Raw genomic sequence first — 23,211 nt, 5'->3', positions numbered from 1 at the left:
TGCCTCACTCCTATGTGTCATTTATGTTCAAATTATTAGCGAATAACGAGATGTTATTTATAATTATATATGCATTACTTGGCAACCCCTGTAATAATTTCTGGGAACCCCCCAGCATTCCTATAACCACATACTTTATACTACATATTATGCAGTTTCTCTACAGACACTGTTGGTTTTGAACTAATTTACACACTATTTAGTAACGTTTCATTTACTGTTTAGTATGCAGTTTGGGACTTAAGATAGATGTTAATATATGCATATAATTAATAGTGAGGGTGTTATTCTCTATTTACTATTTACAAATGTGAGATAATATAGCAGTTAGTGTTTGTTGTAGGTTGAGTTGTCAGCAGCTGTCATATATGACGCAAACTGCTCTGACATAAGGTTTAACAAGACCACACCTGTGTGCATACATTCTTTGTTTGTTTAAGGTAGGACAGTTGAGGATTTAGTTATAAACCACCATGGGGGTGTGTTAGTTATATGATAGTTTTATCTAGGCACTGTCATGTTTTGTATAGTTAACTGCATTTTGGATTGAAATACAACAGACTAGTATAGGTTTAAATACTGTCCTTAATACTTAATACTGTCCTAAATAGTTTTCAACACCTTTTGCTAACAACTCAATACGACCTGCTTTACAGCCTCCCAATGTCACAGTAGTTAGTAGGAGCCAGTATTCATTTTAATGGAATTTGCTGACTGGTTAATCTTTCATATGAAAGAATTAGTCCTAATGTTACCATTCTTTAGTTTATAAGGGCTTATTTGTTAAAACAAAACTTAAAGCCATTAATCCTATGTTTTATTCAGTGTGATTCATTCTAAAATAATGCCACAATAGAGCCCACTTTTCATGGCATTGAACCCTACAGTAAAAATCCAGAACTATCAATACAGTACCTAATGGGGGGTAGGGGGATAATGCTATTATATGTTTGCTATTGCAATGTGTTTAAATTAAAAATATTTACGTTCTCTTGACAAATGTCTATGTGCACCAGTATTCAGTATTCAATTTATTGAGCTAGTATGCTCACACATACAAGGAATTTGTTTTTGGCTACAGTAGCTCACAGTGCACAGTTACTTTTCACAGTAGTACAAATGGCTTTCATGCTGCAGCTGCTTTCTTTAAATCTTGAGATTGATGCCACATGTAGGATATTGATGGATTGATTTCTTAACCAAGCTTTAGTTGACTTTGCTTGGGCTTATTGTCTTGCTGGGAAGTCTGAGCATCACCAGGACATAGGGCTGGACGATATGGCTAAAATTTATATCACGATATAACTCCTAATTTCGGTCGATACGATATAATTTCGATATCGATATGAATAATACAAATTTCAGAAAAACTGCCAAAAATACCAAAATTGGATGCCGGTACCTGCTGGCAAAAAATACAAGCTGAATACACCACTGAATTAGTCCTTCATCTCTTATCAGCTATTTCATCTGCTTCTTTTTCAACTGTAGACAGTGGCAAAGCCAGACAGTTTTCATAGGGGTGGCCAGACTGAGACCATTGCTCACACAGGGGCGGCAGAGAAACTGTCTGATATCTTATTTTTTGTATGTGGCTAGTGGCTGTTGATCTAGTAATGTTTTGGTCACTCACTCGTTTACCTATGGCAGTGAGTACCATGTAGAATTACATCAAGCCTAACATAATAAGCTTTTTTATTTTTTTCTAATTTTCCCTGACAAGTGAAAAACTAAAATATAGCCTATAACCTTAACATTATGAGGAAGAATTTCAAAGATATTCCTTTGCAATACTTAATCATTTGACTGCAAACTTGTGTGTACTGATGAGACTCATCTGAACCCCAGAACATGCTAGTGTGAATGCATGGAAAACACATTTTAATTTTCTTTCAAGAATATGATACAGACTGACCAATACTATTAAGCCAAATCAGCATTGAAAATTGACTTTACTTTTAACAGCCTTCTGCAATGCTGGGGCTTCTTAAAACTAAATATTCTCTTTTCAATAGAAGTGTTATTTAAATGCTATTAAATTGTTTTTCAAAAAAAAAAACCCGCCCAATTTGGAGGAAAACCGCCCAATCTGGCAACAGTGGAACGCGCAGAGCCGGTTCGTGCCTTTACTCGTAGCGCGCCACAACTAATATTAGTTGTATTAGTACTCACTAGTATTAGTACTCAGTAGTATTAGTACTTCTGTAATAGTGTTGGTGGTTGACATTTATGTTGAGTGTATTACTGCACTGTTTTGATGGAGAACTACTCGCTTGAGGTGCGCTGTTGAATTGCTTCCCTGTGGGAACACCTGCGAGCAAAAATGCTTCCGCAAAAAAGTACGCACTGATATAATATATATTGTTCGAATTTGTTTAAAAATCATATCACCGTTATTGAAACATTTTCTATCGCGATATATATCGATATTGAATTATTGTCCAGCACTACCAGAACATAATATTCCTCTTCAAAATGCCATGGTATTTCCGTGATGATGGCAGTTACACAGCCAAAATTGCCAGTTAGTCCTGCAGAAAAAAAGATCCATACATGACTGACCTTTTAGTTTTAAGCCTTGTCTGATCCATATGGCCAAACAGTTCCAGTTTTGATTCACCAGTGACAAATGTGTGATCATAAAGCAGTTAGTGGTTGTTGTGGGTTGTGTTGTCTTGAAGGATTGTTGAAGGATGATGTAGTGTTGTTTTTTAAACATTTGTGGAAGCTGGTTTGTTAAACAAAATATTTTTGGTAAAAAAAACAGCAGCTGTCAGATATGACTGCAAACTGCTCTGCGATAAGGTTTAACAAAACCACACCTATTTATACATCCCTTATTTGTTTAGGTTGGACAGTAGAGGATTTAGTTTGGGGGAGGGGAGGCGTGTTGAAAGGATATGCTAGTTATATTTAGTTTAATATCCCCAATTCATGAATTCATGTGTAAAAATTATTCCATGATTTCTCATGCTAAGTGAACCGCTCTTTTACAATTTGAGTCTAATAAATCTTAGCATTGTCATACTGGAATATACCCTTGCCATTAGAAAGGCCAAAAAAATTCACTGACTTGAAAAAATTAATCAGTTCTGGTAGTCAGCTGACTTTGTTCTATTACCTCATAACAATGCTGAACCTAGACCTGAAGCAACCTTAGGGCATAACATTGCATCCAGAAGCTTATACAGAGGGCACTTTACATGATGGCTGCATGAGTTTATGTGCCTCTCTTATCACCCTGATGCACATCACTCTGGAATAGAGTAAGTCTGGACATCACCACCTTTTTCCATTGCTCCAGAGTGCAGTTTTTCATGTTACACAGCTGTCTTGTCACAATGTTTTGGGTTCTGTAGATGCAAGAATTATGCCACATTCTGACCCTATTATTTGCTTATCACATCAAGATAAAATGTTTTCCAATCCTCAACAGTCTAGTTTTGCTAAGCCTGTACTCAATGTAGCCTTAGAGTCCTCTACTTGACAGAAATGAAACCTGATGTGGTCTTCTGCTGTTGTAGCCCTCATTACATTCTAAGCTGTTTCTCTGCTCGTGACAATTGTAAAAATGTTTCAGTTGCTATAGTTTTACCTTTTGCTATCGGATTTGCTAAGGAATGATGCCACAATCAGGGTCTGGCAAACCTGTGCTCAAATCTTGTCCTCTGACTTAGTCTGCTTGAAGTTTGGCATGTTCTTTACATGTCTTGTCTGGTCTTCCTCTAGGTACTCTGTTCATTCCTACCTCCCTAAAACATGCAGAAGGTAAATTGGCTGATCTAATGATCTATTAATCTATTGTCCCTTTTTGTTAGTTCGTGAGTAAATGAACAGATCAGTGTGTGGTGCCCTGTGAGGAACTGGCATCCTGCCCATGGTAGTATTTCTGAATTCCTGCTCCCACTGTTTCTAAATGCCATTAGGACCACCATGACACTATTCAGTATGAAGCAGTTAAATTAATAAATAAAATAAATTCATTAATATATTTTAATACAACCAGTATACCAGGGAATGTATTGAAATAGCTTTTCTACTTTGCTACTGTATTAGAAATCAGGAAAAGAAAACCTACAGTGACATTACATCAGACCTACTGTCTATTTTTATAGTTGCATTGCAATTCTTTAACCTGCTTGATCACAATTACGAAACAGTACAAAGCCATTTAGTCCTGTCATTGTAGTATTTGTGACACTGATACAGGTGCATCAGGCTTATCAGCATTCCTGGGATTTTTCCTCTTTTGTCAGTGCTAGGTTAAGAATAAGAATGTGGTCTGCTAACCACAATGATCTAGTCACAAGCATTCCTTGTTCAGAAAATGACACTGAGATTGAATAAAAATGACACCGTGCTAGAAAATCAACTGTAGACTTCAACAGCACACCTACACCTACTGGTCCAGAAAAATCTACCTGAAAGGGATAACAAAGCCATGGCTCTAGGACTGCACCATACCACAACCACCTTCCTTAAAAGGAGAAAACTTTTTACATTGATAAATCAATAGACTGTCTAAAATCTTGTAAAAGCTCAGTGATAATACACAGAACTGCAAATGTCTTTAGCCTCAGCTAATGTCAGTTTTGGTAATAGAAGCACTTGGGTGATCCCCAAAGCATTTGTGATAATGAGACAAATCTAAATTGTTGGACAGCAATAGTTTTATTGTGTCTATATTATGTCTAATATTTAGGACATAATACCAACAGGCAAACATAGTGGCAGTATAGTGATGGTGTGGGAGTGCTTGGCTGTATCGGAAACTGACTGACTTGCTGTTATTTATGAAACAATTAATTATAGAAGAATAGAATTCAAGACGAGTGGACAAACAATGGTTGTTTTCAATTAAAATTTAATACAATGTTTTGGGTTCTGTAGATGCAAGAATTATGCCACATTCTGACCCTATTATTTGCTTATCACATCAAGATAAAATGTTTTCCAATCCTCAACAGTCTAGTTTTGCTAAGCCTGTACTCAATGTAGCCTTAGAGTCCTCTACTTGACAGAAATGAAACCTGATGTGGTCTTCTGCTGTTGTAGCCCTCATTACATTCTAAGCTGTTTCTCTGCTCGTGACAATTGTAAAAATGTTTCAGTTGCTATAGTTTTACCTTTTGCTATCGGATTTGCTAAGGAATGATGCCACAATCAGGGTCTGGCAAACCTGTGCTCAAATCTTGTCCTCTGACTTAGTCTGCTTGAAGTTTGGCATGTTCTTTACATGTCTTGTCTGGTCTTCCTCTAGGTACTCTGTTCATTCCTACCTCCCTAAAACATGCAGAAGGTAAATTGGCTGATCTAATGATCTATTAATCTATTGTCCCTTTTTGTTAGTTCGTGAGTAAATGAACAGATCAGTGTGTGGTGCCCTGTGAGGAACTGGCATCCTGCCCATGGTAGTATTTCTGAATTCCTGCTCCCACTGTTTCTAAATGCCATTAGGACCACCATGACACTATTCAGTATGAAGCAGTTAAATTAATAAATAAAATAAATTCATTAATATATTTTAATACAACCAGTATACCAGGGAATGTATTGAAATAGCTTTTCTACTTTGCTACTGTATTAGAAATCAGGAAAAGAAAACCTACAGTGACATTACATCAGACCTACTGTCTATTTTTATAGTTGCATTGCAATTCTTTAACCTGCTTGATCACAATTACGAAACAGTACAAAGCCATTTAGTCCTGTCATTGTAGTATTTGTGACACTGATACAGGTGCATCAGGCTTATCAGCATTCCTGGGATTTTTCCTCTTTTGTCAGTGCTAGGTTAAGAATAAGAATGTGGTCTGCTAACCACAATGATCTAGTCACAAGCATTCCTTGTTCAGAAAATGACACTGAGATTGAATAAAAATGACACCGTGCTAGAAAATCAACTGTAGACTTCAACAGCACACCTACACCTACTGGTCCAGAAAAATCTACCTGAAAGGGATAACAAAGCCATGGCTCTAGGACTGCACCATACCACAACCACCTTCCTTAAAAGGAGAAAACTTTTTACATTGATAAATCAATAGACTGTCTAAAATCTTGTAAAAGCTCAGTGATAATACACAGAACTGCAAATGTCTTTAGCCTCAGCTAATGTCAGTTTTGGTAATAGAAGCACTTGGGTGATCCCCAAAGCATTTGTGATAATGAGACAAATCTAAATTGTTGGACAGCAATAGTTTTATTGTGTCTATATTATGTCTAATATTTAGGACATAATACCAACAGGCAAACATAGTGGCAGTATAGTGATGGTGTGGGAGTGCTTGGCTGTATCGGAAACTGACTGACTTGCTGTTATTTATGAAACAATTAATTATAGAAGAATAGAATTCAAGACGAGTGGACAAACAATGGTTGTTTTCAATTAAAATTTAATACAATGTTTTGGGTTCTGTAGATGCAAGAATTATGCCACATTCTGACCCTATTATTTGCTTATCACATCAAGATAAAATGTTTTCCAATCCTCAACAGTCTAGTTTTGCTAAGCCTGTACTCAATGTAGCCTTAGAGTCCTCTACTTGACAGAAATGAAACCTGATGTGGTCTTCTGCTGTTGTAGCCCTCATTACATTCTAAGCTGTTTCTCTGCTCGTGACAATTGTAAAAATGTTTCAGTTGCTATAGTTTTACCTTTTGCTATCGGATTTGCTAAGGAATGATGCCACAATCAGGGTCTGGCAAACCTGTGCTCAAATCTTGTCCTCTGACTTAGTCTGCTTGAAGTTTGGCATGTTCTTTACATGTCTTGTCTGGTCTTCCTCTAGGTACTCTGTTCATTCCTACCTCCCTAAAACATGCAGAAGGTAAATTGGCTGATCTAATGATCTATTAATCTATTGTCCCTTTTTGTTAGTTCGTGAGTAAATGAACAGATCAGTGTGTGGTGCCCTGTGAGGAACTGGCATCCTGCCCATGGTAGTATTTCTGAATTCCTGCTCCCACTGTTTCTAAATGCCATTAGGACCACCATGACACTATTCAGTATGAAGCAGTTAAATTAATAAATAAAATAAATTCATTAATATATTTTAATACAACCAGTATACCAGGGAATGTATTGAAATAGCTTTTCTACTTTGCTACTGTATTAGAAATCAGGAAAAGAAAACCTACAGTGACATTACATCAGACCTACTGTCTATTTTTATAGTTGCATTGCAATTCTTTAACCTGCTTGATCACAATTACGAAACAGTACAAAGCCATTTAGTCCTGTCATTGTAGTATTTGTGACACTGATACAGGTGCATCAGGCTTATCAGCATTCCTGGGATTTTTCCTCTTTTGTCAGTGCTAGGTTAAGAATAAGAATGTGGTCTGCTAACCACAATGATCTAGTCACAAGCATTCCTTGTTCAGAAAATGACACTGAGATTGAATAAAAATGACACCGTGCTAGAAAATCAACTGTAGACTTCAACAGCACACCTACACCTACTGGTCCAGAAAAATCTACCTGAAAGGGATAACAAAGCCATGGCTCTAGGACTGCACCATACCACAACCACCTTCCTTAAAAGGAGAAAACGTTTTACATTGATAAATCAATAGACTGTCTAAAATCTTGTAAAAGCTCAGTGATAATACACAGAACTGCAAATGTCTTTAGCCTCAGCTAATGTCAGTTTTGGTAATAGAAGCACTTGGGTGATCCCCAAAGCATTTGTGATAATGAGACAAATCTAAATTGTTGGACAGCAATAGTTTTATTGTGTCTATATTATGTCTAATATTTAGGACATAATACCAACAGGCAAACATAGTGGCAGTATAGTGATGGTGTGGGAGTGCTTGGCTGTATCGGAAACTGACTGACTTGCTGTTATTTATGAAACAATTAATTATAGAAGAATAGAATTCAAGACGAGTGGACAAACAATGGTTGTTTTCAATTAAAATTTAATACAATGTTTTGGGTTCTGTAGATGCAAGAATTATGCCACATTCTGACCCTATTATTTGCTTATCACATCAAGATAAAATGTTTTCCAATCCTCAACAGTCTAGTTTTGCTAAGCCTGTACTCAATGTAGCCTTAGAGTCCTCTACTTGACAGAAATGAAACCTGATGTGGTCTTCTGCTGTTGTAGCCCTCATTACATTCTAAGCTGTTTCTCTGCTCGTGACAATTGTAAAAATGTTTCAGTTGCTATAGTTTTACCTTTTGCTATCGGATTTGCTAAGGAATGATGCCACAATCAGGGTCTGGCAAACCTGTGCTCAAATCTTGTCCTCTGACTTAGTCTGCTTGAAGTTTGGCATGTTCTTTACATGTCTTGTCTGGTCTTCCTCTAGGTACTCTGTTCATTCCTACCTCCCTAAAACATGCAGAAGGTAAATTGGCTGATCTAATGATCTATTAATCTATTGTCCCTTTTTGTTAGTTCGTGAGTAAATGAACAGATCAGTGTGTGGTGCCCTGTGAGGAACTGGCATCCTGCCCATGGTAGTATTTCTGAATTCCTGCTCCCACTGTTTCTAAATGCCATTAGGACCACCATGACACTATTCAGTATGAAGCAGTTAAATTAATAAATAAAATAAATTCATTAATATATTTTAATACAACCAGTATACCAGGGAATGTATTGAAATAGCTTTTCTACTTTGCTACTGTATTAGAAATCAGGAAAAGAAAACCTACAGTGACATTACATCAGACCTACTGTCTATTTTTATAGTTGCATTGCAATTCTTTAACCTGCTTGATCACAATTACGAAACAGTACAAAGCCATTTAGTCCTGTCATTGTAGTATTTGTGACACTGATACAGGTGCATCAGGCTTATCAGCATTCCTGGGATTTTTCCTCTTTTGTCAGTGCTAGGTTAAGAATAAGAATGTGGTCTGCTAACCACAATGATCTAGTCACAAGCATTCCTTGTTCAGAAAATGACACTGAGATTGAATAAAAATGACACCGTGCTAGAAAATCAACTGTAGACTTCAACAGCACACCTACACCTACTGGTCCAGAAAAATCTACCTGAAAGGGATAACAAAGCCATGGCTCTAGGACTGCACCATACCACAACCACCTTCCTTAAAAGGAGAAAACGTTTTACATTGATAAATCAATAGACTGTCTAAAATCTTGTAAAAGCTCAGTGATAATACACAGAACTGCAAATGTCTTTAGCCTCAGCTAATGTCAGTTTTGGTAATAGAAGCACTTGGGTGATCCCCAAAGCATTTGTGATAATGAGACAAATCTAAATTGTTGGACAGCAATAGTTTTATTGTGTCTATATTATGTCTAATATTTAGGACATAATACCAACAGGCAAACATAGTGGCAGTATAGTGATGGTGTGGGAGTGCTTGGCTGTATCGGAAACTGACTGACTTGCTGTTATTTATGAAACAATTAATTATAGAAGAATAGAATTCAAGACGAGTGGACAAACAATGGTTGTTTTCAATTAAAATTTAATACAATGTTTTGGGTTCTGTAGATGCAAGAATTATGCCACATTCTGACCCTATTATTTGCTTATCACATCAAGATAAAATGTTTTCCAATCCTCAACAGTCTAGTTTTGCTAAGCCTGTACTCAATGTAGCCTTAGAGTCCTCTACTTGACAGAAATGAAACCTGATGTGGTCTTCTGCTGTTGTAGCCCTCATTACATTCTAAGCTGTTTCTCTGCTCGTGACAATTGTAAAAATGTTTCAGTTGCTATAGTTTTACCTTTTGCTATCGGATTTGCTAAGGAATGATGCCACAATCAGGGTCTGGCAAACCTGTGCTCAAATCTTGTCCTCTGACTTAGTCTGCTTGAAGTTTGGCATGTTCTTTACATGTCTTGTCTGGTCTTCCTCTAGGTACTCTGTTCATTCCTACCTCCCTAAAACATGCAGAAGGTAAATTGGCTGATCTAATGATCTATTAATCTATTGTCCCTTTTTGTTAGTTCGTGAGTAAATGAACAGATCAGTGTGTGGTGCCCTGTGAGGAACTGGCATCCTGCCCATGGTAGTATTTCTGAATTCCTGCTCCCACTGTTTCTAAATGCCATTAGGACCACCATGACACTATTCAGTATGAAGCAGTTAAATTAATAAATAAAATAAATTCATTAATATATTTTAATACAACCAGTATACCAGGGAATGTATTGAAATAGCTTTTCTACTTTGCTACTGTATTAGAAATCAGGAAAAGAAAACCTACAGTGACATTACATCAGACCTACTGTCTATTTTTATAGTTGCATTGCAATTCTTTAACCTGCTTGATCACAATTACGAAACAGTACAAAGCCATTTAGTCCTGTCATTGTAGTATTTGTGACACTGATACAGGTGCATCAGGCTTATCAGCATTCCTGGGATTTTTCCTCTTTTGTCAGTGCTAGGTTAAGAATAAGAATGTGGTCTGCTAACCACAATGATCTAGTCACAAGCATTCCTTGTTCAGAAAATGACACTGAGATTGAATAAAAATGACACCGTGCTAGAAAATCAACTGTAGACTTCAACAGCACACCTACACCTACTGGTCCAGAAAAATCTACCTGAAAGGGATAACAAAGCCATGGCTCTAGGACTGCACCATACCACAACCACCTTCCTTAAAAGGAGAAAACTTTTTACATTGATAAATCAATAGACTGTCTAAAATCTTGTAAAAGCTCAGTGATAATACACAGAACTGCAAATGTCTTTAGCCTCAGCTAATGTCAGTTTTGGTAATAGAAGCACTTGGGTGATCCCCAAAGCATTTGTGATAATGAGACAAATCTAAATTGTTGGACAGCAATAGTTTTATTGTGTCTATATTATGTCTAATATTTAGGACATAATACCAACAGGCAAACATAGTGGCAGTATAGTGATGGTGTGGGAGTGCTTGGCTGTATCGGAAACTGACTGACTTGCTGTTATTTATGAAACAATTAATTATAGAAGAATAGAATTCAAGACGAGTGGACAAACAATGGTTGTTTTCAATTAAAATTTAATACAATGTTTTGGGTTCTGTAGATGCAAGAATTATGCCACATTCTGACCCTATTATTTGCTTATCACATCAAGATAAAATGTTTTCCAATCCTCAACAGTCTAGTTTTGCTAAGCCTGTACTCAATGTAGCCTTAGAGTCCTCTACTTGACAGAAATGAAACCTGATGTGGTCTTCTGCTGTTGTAGCCCTCATTACATTCTAAGCTGTTTCTCTGCTCGTGACAATTGTAAAAATGTTTCAGTTGCTATAGTTTTACCTTTTGCTATCGGATTTGCTAAGGAATGATGCCACAATCAGGGTCTGGCAAACCTGTGCTCAAATCTTGTCCTCTGACTTAGTCTGCTTGAAGTTTGGCATGTTCTTTACATGTCTTGTCTGGTCTTCCTCTAGGTACTCTGTTCATTCCTACCTCCCTAAAACATGCAGAAGGTAAATTGGCTGATCTAATGATCTATTAATCTATTGTCCCTTTTTGTTAGTTCGTGAGTAAATGAACAGATCAGTGTGTGGTGCCCTGTGAGGAACTGGCATCCTGCCCATGGTAGTATTTCTGAATTCCTGCTCCCACTGTTTCTAAATGCCATTAGGACCACCATGACACTATTCAGTATGAAGCAGTTAAATTAATAAATAAAATAAATTCATTAATATATTTTAATACAACCAGTATACCAGGGAATGTATTGAAATAGCTTTTCTACTTTGCTACTGTATTAGAAATCAGGAAAAGAAAACCTACAGTGACATTACATCAGACCTACTGTCTATTTTTATAGTTGCATTGCAATTCTTTAACCTGCTTGATCACAATTACGAAACAGTACAAAGCCATTTAGTCCTGTCATTGTAGTATTTGTGACACTGATACAGGTGCATCAGGCTTATCAGCATTCCTGGGATTTTTCCTCTTTTGTCAGTGCTAGGTTAAGAATAAGAATGTGGTCTGCTAACCACAATGATCTAGTCACAAGCATTCCTTGTTCAGAAAATGACACTGAGATTGAATAAAAATGACACCGTGCTAGAAAATCAACTGTAGACTTCAACAGCACACCTACACCTACTGGTCCAGAAAAATCTACCTGAAAGGGATAACAAAGCCATGGCTCTAGGACTGCACCATACCACAACCACCTTCCTTAAAAGGAGAAAACTTTTTACATTGATAAATCAATAGACTGTCTAAAATCTTGTAAAAGCTCAGTGATAATACACAGAACTGCAAATGTCTTTAGCCTCAGCTAATGTCAGTTTTGGTAATAGAAGCACTTGGGTGATCCCCAAAGCATTTGTGATAATGAGACAAATCTAAATTGTTGGACAGCAATAGTTTTATTGTGTCTATATTATGTCTAATATTTAGGACATAATACCAACAGGCAAACATAGTGGCAGTATAGTGATGGTGTGGGAGTGCTTGGCTGTATCGGAAACTGACTGACTTGCTGTTATTTATGAAACAATTAATTATAGAAGAATAGAATTCAAGACGAGTGGACAAACAATGGTTGTTTTCAATTAAAATTTAATACAATGTTTTGGGTTCTGTAGATGCAAGAATTATGCCACATTCTGACCCTATTATTTGCTTATCACATCAAGATAAAATGTTTTCCAATCCTCAACAGTCTAGTTTTGCTAAGCCTGTACTCAATGTAGCCTTAGAGTCCTCTACTTGACAGAAATGAAACCTGATGTGGTCTTCTGCTGTTGTAGCCCTCATTACATTCTAAGCTGTTTCTCTGCTCGTGACAATTGTAAAAATGTTTCAGTTGCTATAGTTTTACCTTTTGCTATCGGATTTGCTAAGGAATGATGCCACAATCAGGGTCTGGCAAACCTGTGCTCAAATCTTGTCCTCTGACTTAGTCTGCTTGAAGTTTGGCATGTTCTTTACATGTCTTGTCTGGTCTTCCTCTAGGTACTCTGTTCATTCCTACCTCCCTAAAACATGCAGAAGGTAAATTGGCTGATCTAATGATCTATTAATCTATTGTCCCTTTTTGTTAGTTCGTGAGTAAATGAACAGATCAGTGTGTGGTGCCCTGTGAGGAACTGGCATCCTGCCCATGGTAGTATTTCTGAATTCCTGCTCCCACTGTTTCTAAATGCCATTAGGACCACCATGACACTATTCAGTATGAAGCAGTTAAATTAATAAATAAAATAAATTCATTAATATATTTTAATACAACCAGTATACCAGGGAATGTATTGAAATAGCTTTTCTACTTTGCTACTGTATTAGAAATCAGGAAAAGAAAACCTACAGTGACATTACATCAGACCTACTGTCTATTTTTATAGTTGCATTGCAATTCTTTAACCTGCTTGATCACAATTACGAAACAGTACAAAGCCATTTAGTCCTGTCATTGTAGTATTTGTGACACTGATACAGGTGCATCAGGCTTATCAGCATTCCTGGGATTTTTCCTCTTTTGTCAGTGCTAGGTTAAGAATAAGAATGTGGTCTGCTAACCACAATGATCTAGTCACAAGCATTCCTTGTTCAGAAAATGACACTGAGATTGAATAAAAATGACACCGTGCTAGAAAATCAACTGTAGACTTCAACAGCACACCTACACCTACTGGTCCAGAAAAATCTACCTGAAAGGGATAACAAAGCCATGGCTCTAGGACTGCACCATACCACAACCACCTTCCTTAAAAGGAGAAAACGTTTTACATTGATAAATCAATAGACTGTCTAAAATCTTGTAAAAGCTCAGTGATAATACACAGAACTGCAAATGTCTTTAGCCTCAGCTAATGTCAGTTTTGGTAATAGAAGCACTTGGGTGATCCCCAAAGCATTTGTGATAATGAGACAAATCTAAATTGTTGGACAGCAATAGTTTTATTGTGTCTATATTATGTCTAATATTTAGGACATAATACCAACAGGCAAACATAGTGGCAGTATAGTGATGGTGTGGGAGTGCTTGGCTGTATCGGAAACTGACTGACTTGCTGTTATTTATGAAACAATTAATTATAGAAGAATAGAATTCAAGACGAGTGGACAAACAATGGTTGTTTTCAATTAAAATTTAATACAATGTTTTGGGTTCTGTAGATGCAAGAATTATGCCACATTCTGACCCTATTATTTGCTTATCACATCAAGATAAAATGTTTTCCAATCCTCAACAGTCTAGTTTTGCTAAGCCTGTACTCAATGTAGCCTTAGAGTCCTCTACTTGACAGAAATGAAACCTGATGTGGTCTTCTGCTGTTGTAGCCCTCATTACATTCTAAGCTGTTTCTCTGCTCGTGACAATTGTAAAAATGTTTCAGTTGCTATAGTTTTACCTTTTGCTATCGGATTTGCTAAGGAATGATGCCACAATCAGGGTCTGGCAAACCTGTGCTCAAATCTTGTCCTCTGACTTAGTCTGCTTGAAGTTTGGCATGTTCTTTACATGTCTTGTCTGGTCTTCCTCTAGGTACTCTGTTCATTCCTACCTCCCTAAAACATGCAGAAGGTAAATTGGCTGATCTAATGATCTATTAATCTATTGTCCCTTTTTGTTAGTTCGTGAGTAAATGAACAGATCAGTGTGTGGTGCCCTGTGAGGAACTGGCATCCTGCCCATGGTAGTATTTCTGAATTCCTGCTCCCACTGTTTCTAAATGCCATTAGGACCACCATGACACTATTCAGTATGAAGCAGTTAAATTAATAAATAAAATAAATTCATTAATATATTTTAATACAACCAATATACCAGGGAATGTATTGAAATAGCTTTTCTACTTTGCTACTGTATTAGAAATCAGGAAAAGAAAACCTACAGTGACATTACATCAGACCTACTGTCTATTTTTATAGTTGCATTGCAATTCTTTAACCTGTTTGATCACAATTACGAAACAGTACAAAGCCATTTAGTCCTGTCATTGTAGTATTTGTGACACTGGTACAGGTGCATCAGGCTTATCAGCATTCCTGGGATTTTTCCTCTTTTGTCAGTGCTAGGTTAAGAATAAGAATGTGGTCTGCTAACCACAATGATCTAGTCACAAGCATTCCTTGTTCAGAAAATGACACTGAGATTGAATAAAAATGACACCGTGCTAGAAAATCAACTGTAGACTTCAACAGCACACCTACACCTACTGGTCCAGAAAAATCTACCTGAAAGGGATTACAAAGCCATGGCTCTAGGACTGCACCATACCACAACCACCTTCCTTAAAAGGAGAAAACGTTTTACATTGATAAATCAATAGACTGTCTAAAATCTTGTAAAAGCTCAGTGATAATACACAGAACTGCAAATGTCTTTAGCCTCAGCTAATGTCAGTTTTGGTAATAGAAGCACTTGGGTGATCCCCAAAGCATTTGTGATAATGAGACAAATCTAAATTGTTGGACAGCAATAGTTTTATTGTGTCTATATTATGTCTAATATTTAGGACATAATACCAACAGGCAAACATAGTGGCAGTATAGTGATGGTGTGGGAGTGCTTGGCTGTATCGGAAACTGACTGACTTGCTGTTATTTATGAAACAATTAATTATAGAAGAATAGAATTCAAGACGAGTGGACAAACAATGGTTGTTTTCAATTAAAATTTAATAGAAAAAAAAAAACATGTTGATACAACATTTAAAACATTTAGGGATGTGTAATATTATTTTAGTACAGACCATCCCTTAAAACATTTTCAAACTGTATAACCACTGAAGTTGGCATAAATTGTGTATTCTATAGACCAGGGGTTTTCAACCGCGAGTACTTGTCTGGGGGGGCGCGAGTGCCTGACCGGGGGGCGTGGCATTACGAGATTTTTTTACTTCTAAAACTAAAGCAATTCATTTTTCACCCACGGGAGACATATTTCATTACTCTAACTGACCACGCTCACACGCACGTTTAATGTTATTCAGTTCCGTCTGAAAAAAACCTTCAAAATAGGGCTCACAGCGAAGATAACCGGTGTCAAAAGCAGCGACCGCTGTTATAGGACGTGTTTGTGTTTTTAAGAGAGACGCTCTGTTCACAGTATCGATTATAAGTGACTCGGGAGTCAATTCATTTTAAGCGCAGCGTAAGTTTCTTTTCTCAGTCATCTCTCCGTGTTTAGTGTTATAATGAATGTTGCGGTTGTAAATAAACACCAACTACTACAGAACATTTTGTGTGACTCGATTACCTTAAAAAGCTCAGGCTTAATTATACTGAGTATTACCACAGTCAGAGTCGTTCTGCCTGTGGAGCTAAACGTTTTCAGTCAGAGCAGATGATCCCGAACTAACCAACTTAGTAATTGATGAACTTTTGTCTATGCTCTGTGAAGTAACATTTTCTGCTCTCATCTACAGGGGTTGGACAAAATAACTGAAACACCTGTCATTTTAGTGTGGTAGGTTTCATGGCTAAATTGGACCAGTCTGGTGGCCAATCTTCATTAATTGCACATTGCACCAGTAAGAGCAGCGTGTGAAGGTTCAATTAGCAGGGTAAGAGCACATTTTTGCTCAAAATATTGCAATGCACACAACATTATGGGTGACATACCAGAGTTCAAAAGAGGACAAATTGTTGGTACACGTCTTGCTGGCGCATCTGTGACCAAGACAGCAAGTCTTTGTGATGTATCAAGAGCCACGGTATCCAGGGTAATGTCAGCATACCACCAAGAAGGACAAACCACATCCAACAGGATTAACTGTGGACGCAAGAGGAAGCTGTCTGAAAGGGATGTTCGGGTGCTAACCCAGATTGTATCCAAAAAACATAAAACCACGGCTGCCCAAATCACGGCAGAATTAAATGTGCACCTCAACTCTCCTGTTTCCACCAGAACTGTCCGTCGGGAGCTCCACAGGGTCAATATACACGGCCGGGCTGCTATAGCCAAACCTTTGGTCACTCGTGCCAATGCCAAACGTCGGTTTCAATGGTGCAAGGAGCGCAAATCTTGGGCTGTGGACAATGTGAAACATGTATTGTTCTCTGATGAGTCCACCTTTACTGTTTTCCCCACATCCGGGAGAGTTACGGTGTGGAGAAGCCCCAAAGAAGCGTACCACCCAGACTGTTGCATGCCCAGAGTGAAGCATGGGGGTGGATCAGTGATGGTTTGGGCTGCCATATCATGGCATTCCCTTGGCCCAATACTTGTGCTAGATGGGCGCGTCACTGCCAAGGACTACCGAACCATTCTGGAGGACCATGTGCATCCAATGGCGGTGCCGTGTATCAGGATGACAATGCACCAATACACACAGCAAGACTGGTGAAAGATTGGTTTGATGAACATGAAAGTGAAGTTGAACATCTCCCATGGCCTGCACAGTCACCAGATCTAAATATTATTGAGCCACTTTGGGGTGTTTTGGAGAAGCGAGTCAGGAAACGTTTTCCTCCACCAGCATCACGTAGTGACCTGGCCACTATCCTGCAAGAAGAATGGCTTAAAATCCCTCTGACCACTGTGCAGGACTTGTATATGTCATTTCCAAGACGAATTGATGCTGTATTGGCCGCAAAAGGAGGCCCTACACCATACTAATAAATTATTGTGGTCTAAAACCAGGTGTTTCAGTTATTTTGTCCAACCCCTGTACATCAAAAAGCAAGAACCGCTTATGATTTACCAAAGTGAACCACGAATTTATATAATGTGCTGATAGAATCGGCTCAGATGGGGTCGGACTGTATTATCTTTTTAAAATAATATTTTCAATCAGCAAAATTATATAATGTGCACAACATTAACTACGTTCTTTTAACTTGTCAGAAGCTTTCTCAATGATTTCTGTGCGGTGGTTGACGAAGGGGAGGGGGCGTGGCGCAAGTTGGGGGCGGGGCGGGGGGGGGGGTGGGGGGGGGGGTGGCGCAAGTTCACGGTTGGCACACGAAGGGGGGGCGCATGTCCAAAAAGGTTGAAAACCCCTGCTATAGACCAGCCTTCTTTTTTTTATCACCAATACCAGTTATACTGCAAATCCATAACTCAAAACAAATCAAGGTTACAAGTGTTGTGGCTTTCACAAAATGCGACTCATTTTACTCAGTAATGGATGTGATTTAAAATGTAGCGAATTACAATTCTTAGTACAAAACATACTTAAGTAAAAGTAAAATTACAGGTTGTAAAAATCTACTTCAAAAAGTACAAGTACACAAAAAAACTACTCAATGACAGTAACGCGAGTAAATGTAATTTGTTGCTTTTCACCTCTGGCAAAAACAAAAGCAATCTAAAGGAGACAATCACTTTTTTACAGCACTGTAAGCATGACATTCCACATATGGAAAAACATACTAATGGTTGGGCTACTAGGTATATCACTTAACCTCTAGTGTATTAAAGTATTAAATCAAAATCAATCTAATGTAGGTAAATTATGATTGATAATTTACATCACAGCTTTTCATTAATGGGGTTTCATTTATTTTGTTACAAAAAGTGTTGGATCATTCTCAAAACAGCAGCCTCAGATTGTGTCTTAGAAATGGGATCCCCCTTCACCGACCTGTATAAAAAGGGGTGGTAATGTAAAAAGGGCTCGTTATGTAACAATTATTGGGCTTATTAACATTTTTACTAACATTTGTTAGTGGGCTTTACTGGCAATTTCTTGTGTTTTGTTGGCAAGGAAAAATACTGTTGTTGAGCTAGCAGGCTAGCTGCCATTTGGCACCAGTGTAGAACGTGTAGGTCTGATGTTTAGTTTCATAGTGTCGTCGTAAATTATACTCTTTCATCACTGCAACTGTTTTATTGCATATCAAACAGACATTCTATGATTAAATATTTCCACACTTGCTTGCTCTTTTGCGATTCTTTGGTTCTGCTATTTTTGGTCACTGTGGCAAATTTTTGTTAAATAATCTTGTTTTGTGTAGAAGCTGCCTTGTTCAAAACAGTGTCAAGCAGTGGAAATTACATGTGTGGGCCAAATTACATTTTTAGAATTTGCTTCAGGCCGATTCCTTTAAAACAAATCTGTTCTGTACTGCAGGTGGACTTAAGGTATAGAACGAGTTAAGAATGAGTTACAATGAGTTAGTCCCCCATTCCCCCTGTGCACCCTTCTGACACATGAGCACTTGCTGACTGAGTTTCAAAGACAGTTGTTTGGCATATAAAGAGACATACTAAGCCCTTCAGGTTATTCATTACAAACAAAGGCACCTTGAGCAGATAGTAAAGGCTACTATTCTACAGCGTTAATAAGTTTAAACCTTTTTCCTCCCTACAGACACAACCAGTTGTGCCTGTATGGGCAGCCAGCCAGGTTGATAGCACTGCCAGGGATTCAAACTCAAGAACTCAATAGTGTTGGGCTAGTGCATTAGACTAGTGATACATTAGGATTAGTATTTAAGCACTACAAGTGACAATAAGCCTAGATATGTTCACAGATTCAAAGATCACAAGATTATACCTCTTGTAGTGCTCTTAGTTCTCATAAGCATCTCAAACACCATTGTTCTGTTAATAAAAAACAGTTTTTAAAAGGTCCATTTACTCTTCTCACAGGTGATTCTTCTAACCTCCGGTGATGCCCCAGAGCCAGAAAAGCTTGCAGAAAAGCTTGCCCAGAAAACAGGCTGTACAATCAGGCATCTAAAGAAGCAAAAGCAGGCAGAGGTGGAGAGTCTGCTAGAGGAGAAGAACTTGGTGTGGAAACAGGTGGCTTTTATGGGTATGTGCATAACTTCCACTTTACTGCAGCTTTCCATCTACTTATCATTCATTCCTCAACTGTTAATATTTTAAATATATAAACCTGATCTGTTTTATTGCTCATGTAATTTAATTGTTTTAGATATACGTATATTTTTTTAGATATAGGGCCATAGATATAAAGCCTAAGAGGAGTTAACTAGTAAAAACTGAACTTATGTCAGTGATCATATGTTTCGTGCACCAGTTTTAAGAGGGGATTGTATTTTAATACATCAGCTTTCTTTATTGTGCATCATTTGTTTTACTGCACTTCTGACCATATTAGATTCAAGCATATTTATTTATTAGGATTTTAACATCATGTTTTACACACTTTGGTTACGTGCATGACAGGACAGGTTACACAAGATTCATCTTTAATGTCAAGCACAGTCATGGACAATTTAGTATCTCCAGTTCACCTCACTTGCATGCCTTTGGACTGTGGGAGGAAACCGGAGCTTCTGGAGGAAAACCATGCAGACAAGGGGAGAACATGCAAACTCCACACAGAAAGGGCCCGGACCGTTCCACCTGGGAATCAAACCCAGGACCTTCTTGCAGGACCTTCTTAGCCTCCGTGCCGCCCGCTTAAACCATAAGCTTCCGGGTGATAGCCCAAAGCTCTACCCACTAGGCTACCACTGTCCCAGAGTATAAGTACTGTATAGCTTTCCCTCCATGCATGTTACTATTCTATGTAGTAGTCCACTACAGACTGGTATAAAAAGGGAATCCAATAGCTTTACAAATGTCAGATAGGGTGCTTGTTAATCTTAGGTACTTTTTGGCCAGCATGGATGTCAAATAAAAGAGGACATAAAGCTTTGAAATCTAAAAATAAAGATTACTCAGGACAATAATTTGCTCGACTCCACTCAAGGAAATCCTTGTTGTAAAAGACGCTTTGTTTCACTAGCACTTACATGTTTTTAATTCTCTTTGTTCATTTCTGCAGGCAATGATGTGCCAGATGTGGACTGCCTGAACCTGGCTGGTCTGAGTGCAGTACCCCTGGATGTACCCATGGTGACACTCAGTGCTGCCAACTACACATGCCAGAGTGCAGCTGGGCACGGGGCACTCAGAGAGTTTATTGAGCACATCTTGCAACTAAAGAAGGTGTCCCAGTTTCAGACACAGAATGACGTTTAGTAGAAAATGCTGAAAATGATTTTAGAGGAATGTTTTAAATAAGAAACTACATAAATAGATGAAGTGAAATAAATTATTAAATTAAATAATAATGCTGCTTGGTGTAGGTTAGGACATTGTCTGGAGGTGATCAAAGGGGTGAATCTTAAGCTTAGGAAATTTCTCTTTTCTGCATAATCAAAGTGGCACTTGTAACCAGGTACGCTGCCAGGGATTTGGTGCCCCATGAAAAAAATCTTACAAAAGTATTGTTAGTCTATATAGTCAGTATGGACGAGGCTAACAGTTTCATTTTCACTGCTCACAGACTACACTTCTTTTTTATCTATGTATAGTTATGCTTTTTCCCTTTTTCTTTCAATTAAGTCATATCCAATTACCACAAATATCTGCTCCACCGCTGCTGTCCGATAAGGGCCGTATTTAACACTCAACCCCTCCGACGCGTGTGTAGTTCCAACCAACCAAATTACTGGATGTTTAGCAGCAAACCTGGCTATACACCAGAGGGCAACCTTGCACAATTGTTGCTACAAAAAAAACAATAAATTATGTAAGAAATATTGCACTCTACAGTGATATGTAGAAATAGAAGTGTGATAATTCTAATTAAAGCAGTTAATTCTGTAGACAGCTATTTAGCAGACACTTCTATTCATAGTGACTTACAGTTGTGACAGTATGCAGTCTAAGCAATTGAGGGTTAAGGGTCTTTCTCAAGGACCCGACAGTGGCAACCAGGCAGTGGTGGAGCATGAACCGTCAACCTTCTGAGTACTGGTTTAGTACCTTAACCACTAGCCTACGGCTATTCATTTAAAAATGTTGGTGGAAAAATAGTTGTAAAAAACAGAGAATTTATTCACAAATTGATATACTGTACCTGGTATTGTTACATATCACACAACCTCACCACATTAATGGATTGTCTGAATGTAATTATTCTACAGACGTCTGAAATGACAAGAAGCATTGTTCTGTTCTTTTTTTACGTTTACTGTGTAATTTTTAGTGTGTGGGTAGAGACTTGCTCTTAAGTGGTAAAAACAGGTTACCTGGTTATGTCTGTGTGTGCATTTTTAATTTCTGTCCATGCTTTTTTATGCAGAAACATTTTGTTTGCATTTTTATAAACACTATTATAATTTTTTTTCTATAAATTATTAAGTGGTAAATGAACGTATGTAGTTTTTTTATCAAGCCTGATTATTACAATTGTAAATTAATAAAATCTACATGCAATCACTAATTGCATGTGGATGGGAAACATGACTGACTTCTGACCTTTACTCCAGTCAAAAATTCTGATTCACTTTAAATAAAAAAAACTTATGAAACAATAGAAGGAAAGCAAGAAATCAGATATTGGTAATCTTATTATAGTTTAACCTGCTTTTGATTAATCTGAAAATATGAAGACTCTTCCTATTAGTTTATTAACTAGTTTTGAATAAACTGTTTTACTGATTTAGTGCAGCAGTAGTCTTTATAAGTTCTTAATATAACTAATAACTGACAAGCATGTGGCATGCTATTAAAACATCACCAATTTGCATGTGAACAAAACTACAGGTATGTTATAATAAGCACCTTAGCAAAGTGAATATGGCAGTATTGGTGATCAGTAACATAAACCAAACACCATGACCAGAGCTAACTAAAAACGCCTATTATACAGGGTGTCCCAAAATGAACTGACATTTTAATTTTTTAATAAAACACATTTTTTATTTAAACATTAATAATGTTTTGCTTTATTTAAAAGTAAAGACATGGAGGTTATGTATGAAACAAAACATCTGACAAATGACCCCCTTGACCGTGGCAGCACATGTTCACTCTTTTGATGAAATTGTCCATGACACGTTGACATAATTGCTTAGAAATTTCAGCAATGTTGTGTCGAATTTCTTCTTTGAGGTCCTCAATGGATTGTGGTTTGTTGGTGTACACTTTATCCTTAAGATAACCCCAAAGAAAGAAGTCTAACGGCGCCAAGTCACATGATCTTGGCGGCCAATTCACATCACCATTTTTAATGGTGGCAAAATTAAAATGTCAGTTCATTTTGGGACACCCTGTACACTACATGGCCAAAACCCCTGTGCAAGTACCTCGACCGGTCAGCAGAGGCTGCACTTTCACCAGCAATAAGGAATGCTATTTCAGGCATTATCTCTACCCTACATACACACAGCTCTGGTGGTCTACCATGTTTTACCGCCTGCCACCTGACTGGTTTCACCGTTCTTGCTTGATACAAGACTTCAGCTGCACAGCATTCTGTGGTCCTCATTTTCTGATTCTTCTCTTTAAAATTTTCCGTACATTTTCAGTAAGAGACATCTAGACTGGCAGACCAATCA

General features: G+C 37.7%; 1 protein-coding gene across 1 annotated transcript in view; it reads left to right on the top strand.

Moving 5' to 3' along the window:
- The window catches only part of cmasa (cytidine monophosphate N-acetylneuraminic acid synthetase a), a 33,880-nt gene extending 11,632 nt beyond the window's left edge, over positions 1–22,248 (top strand). Inside the window, exons 7-8 of the mRNA XM_063004966.1 lie at positions 19,502–19,667; positions 20,649–22,248. Of these exons, the coding sequence (XP_062861036.1) occupies positions 19,502–19,667; positions 20,649–20,845 (363 nt within the window). The 3' untranslated portion in view covers positions 20,846–22,248. The remainder of the gene's footprint in view (positions 1–19,501; positions 19,668–20,648) is intronic.
- Positions 22,249–23,211: the final 963 nt, after the last annotated feature.

Source organism: Trichomycterus rosablanca, chromosome 1 (genome assembly GCF_030014385.1).
Source record: "Trichomycterus rosablanca isolate fTriRos1 chromosome 1, fTriRos1.hap1, whole genome shotgun sequence".
Lineage (NCBI taxonomy): Eukaryota > Metazoa > Chordata > Actinopteri > Siluriformes > Trichomycteridae > Trichomycterus > Trichomycterus rosablanca.
The sequence above is the reverse complement of the archived record's forward strand: the minus strand, read 5'-3'. Positions and strand labels throughout refer to the sequence as shown.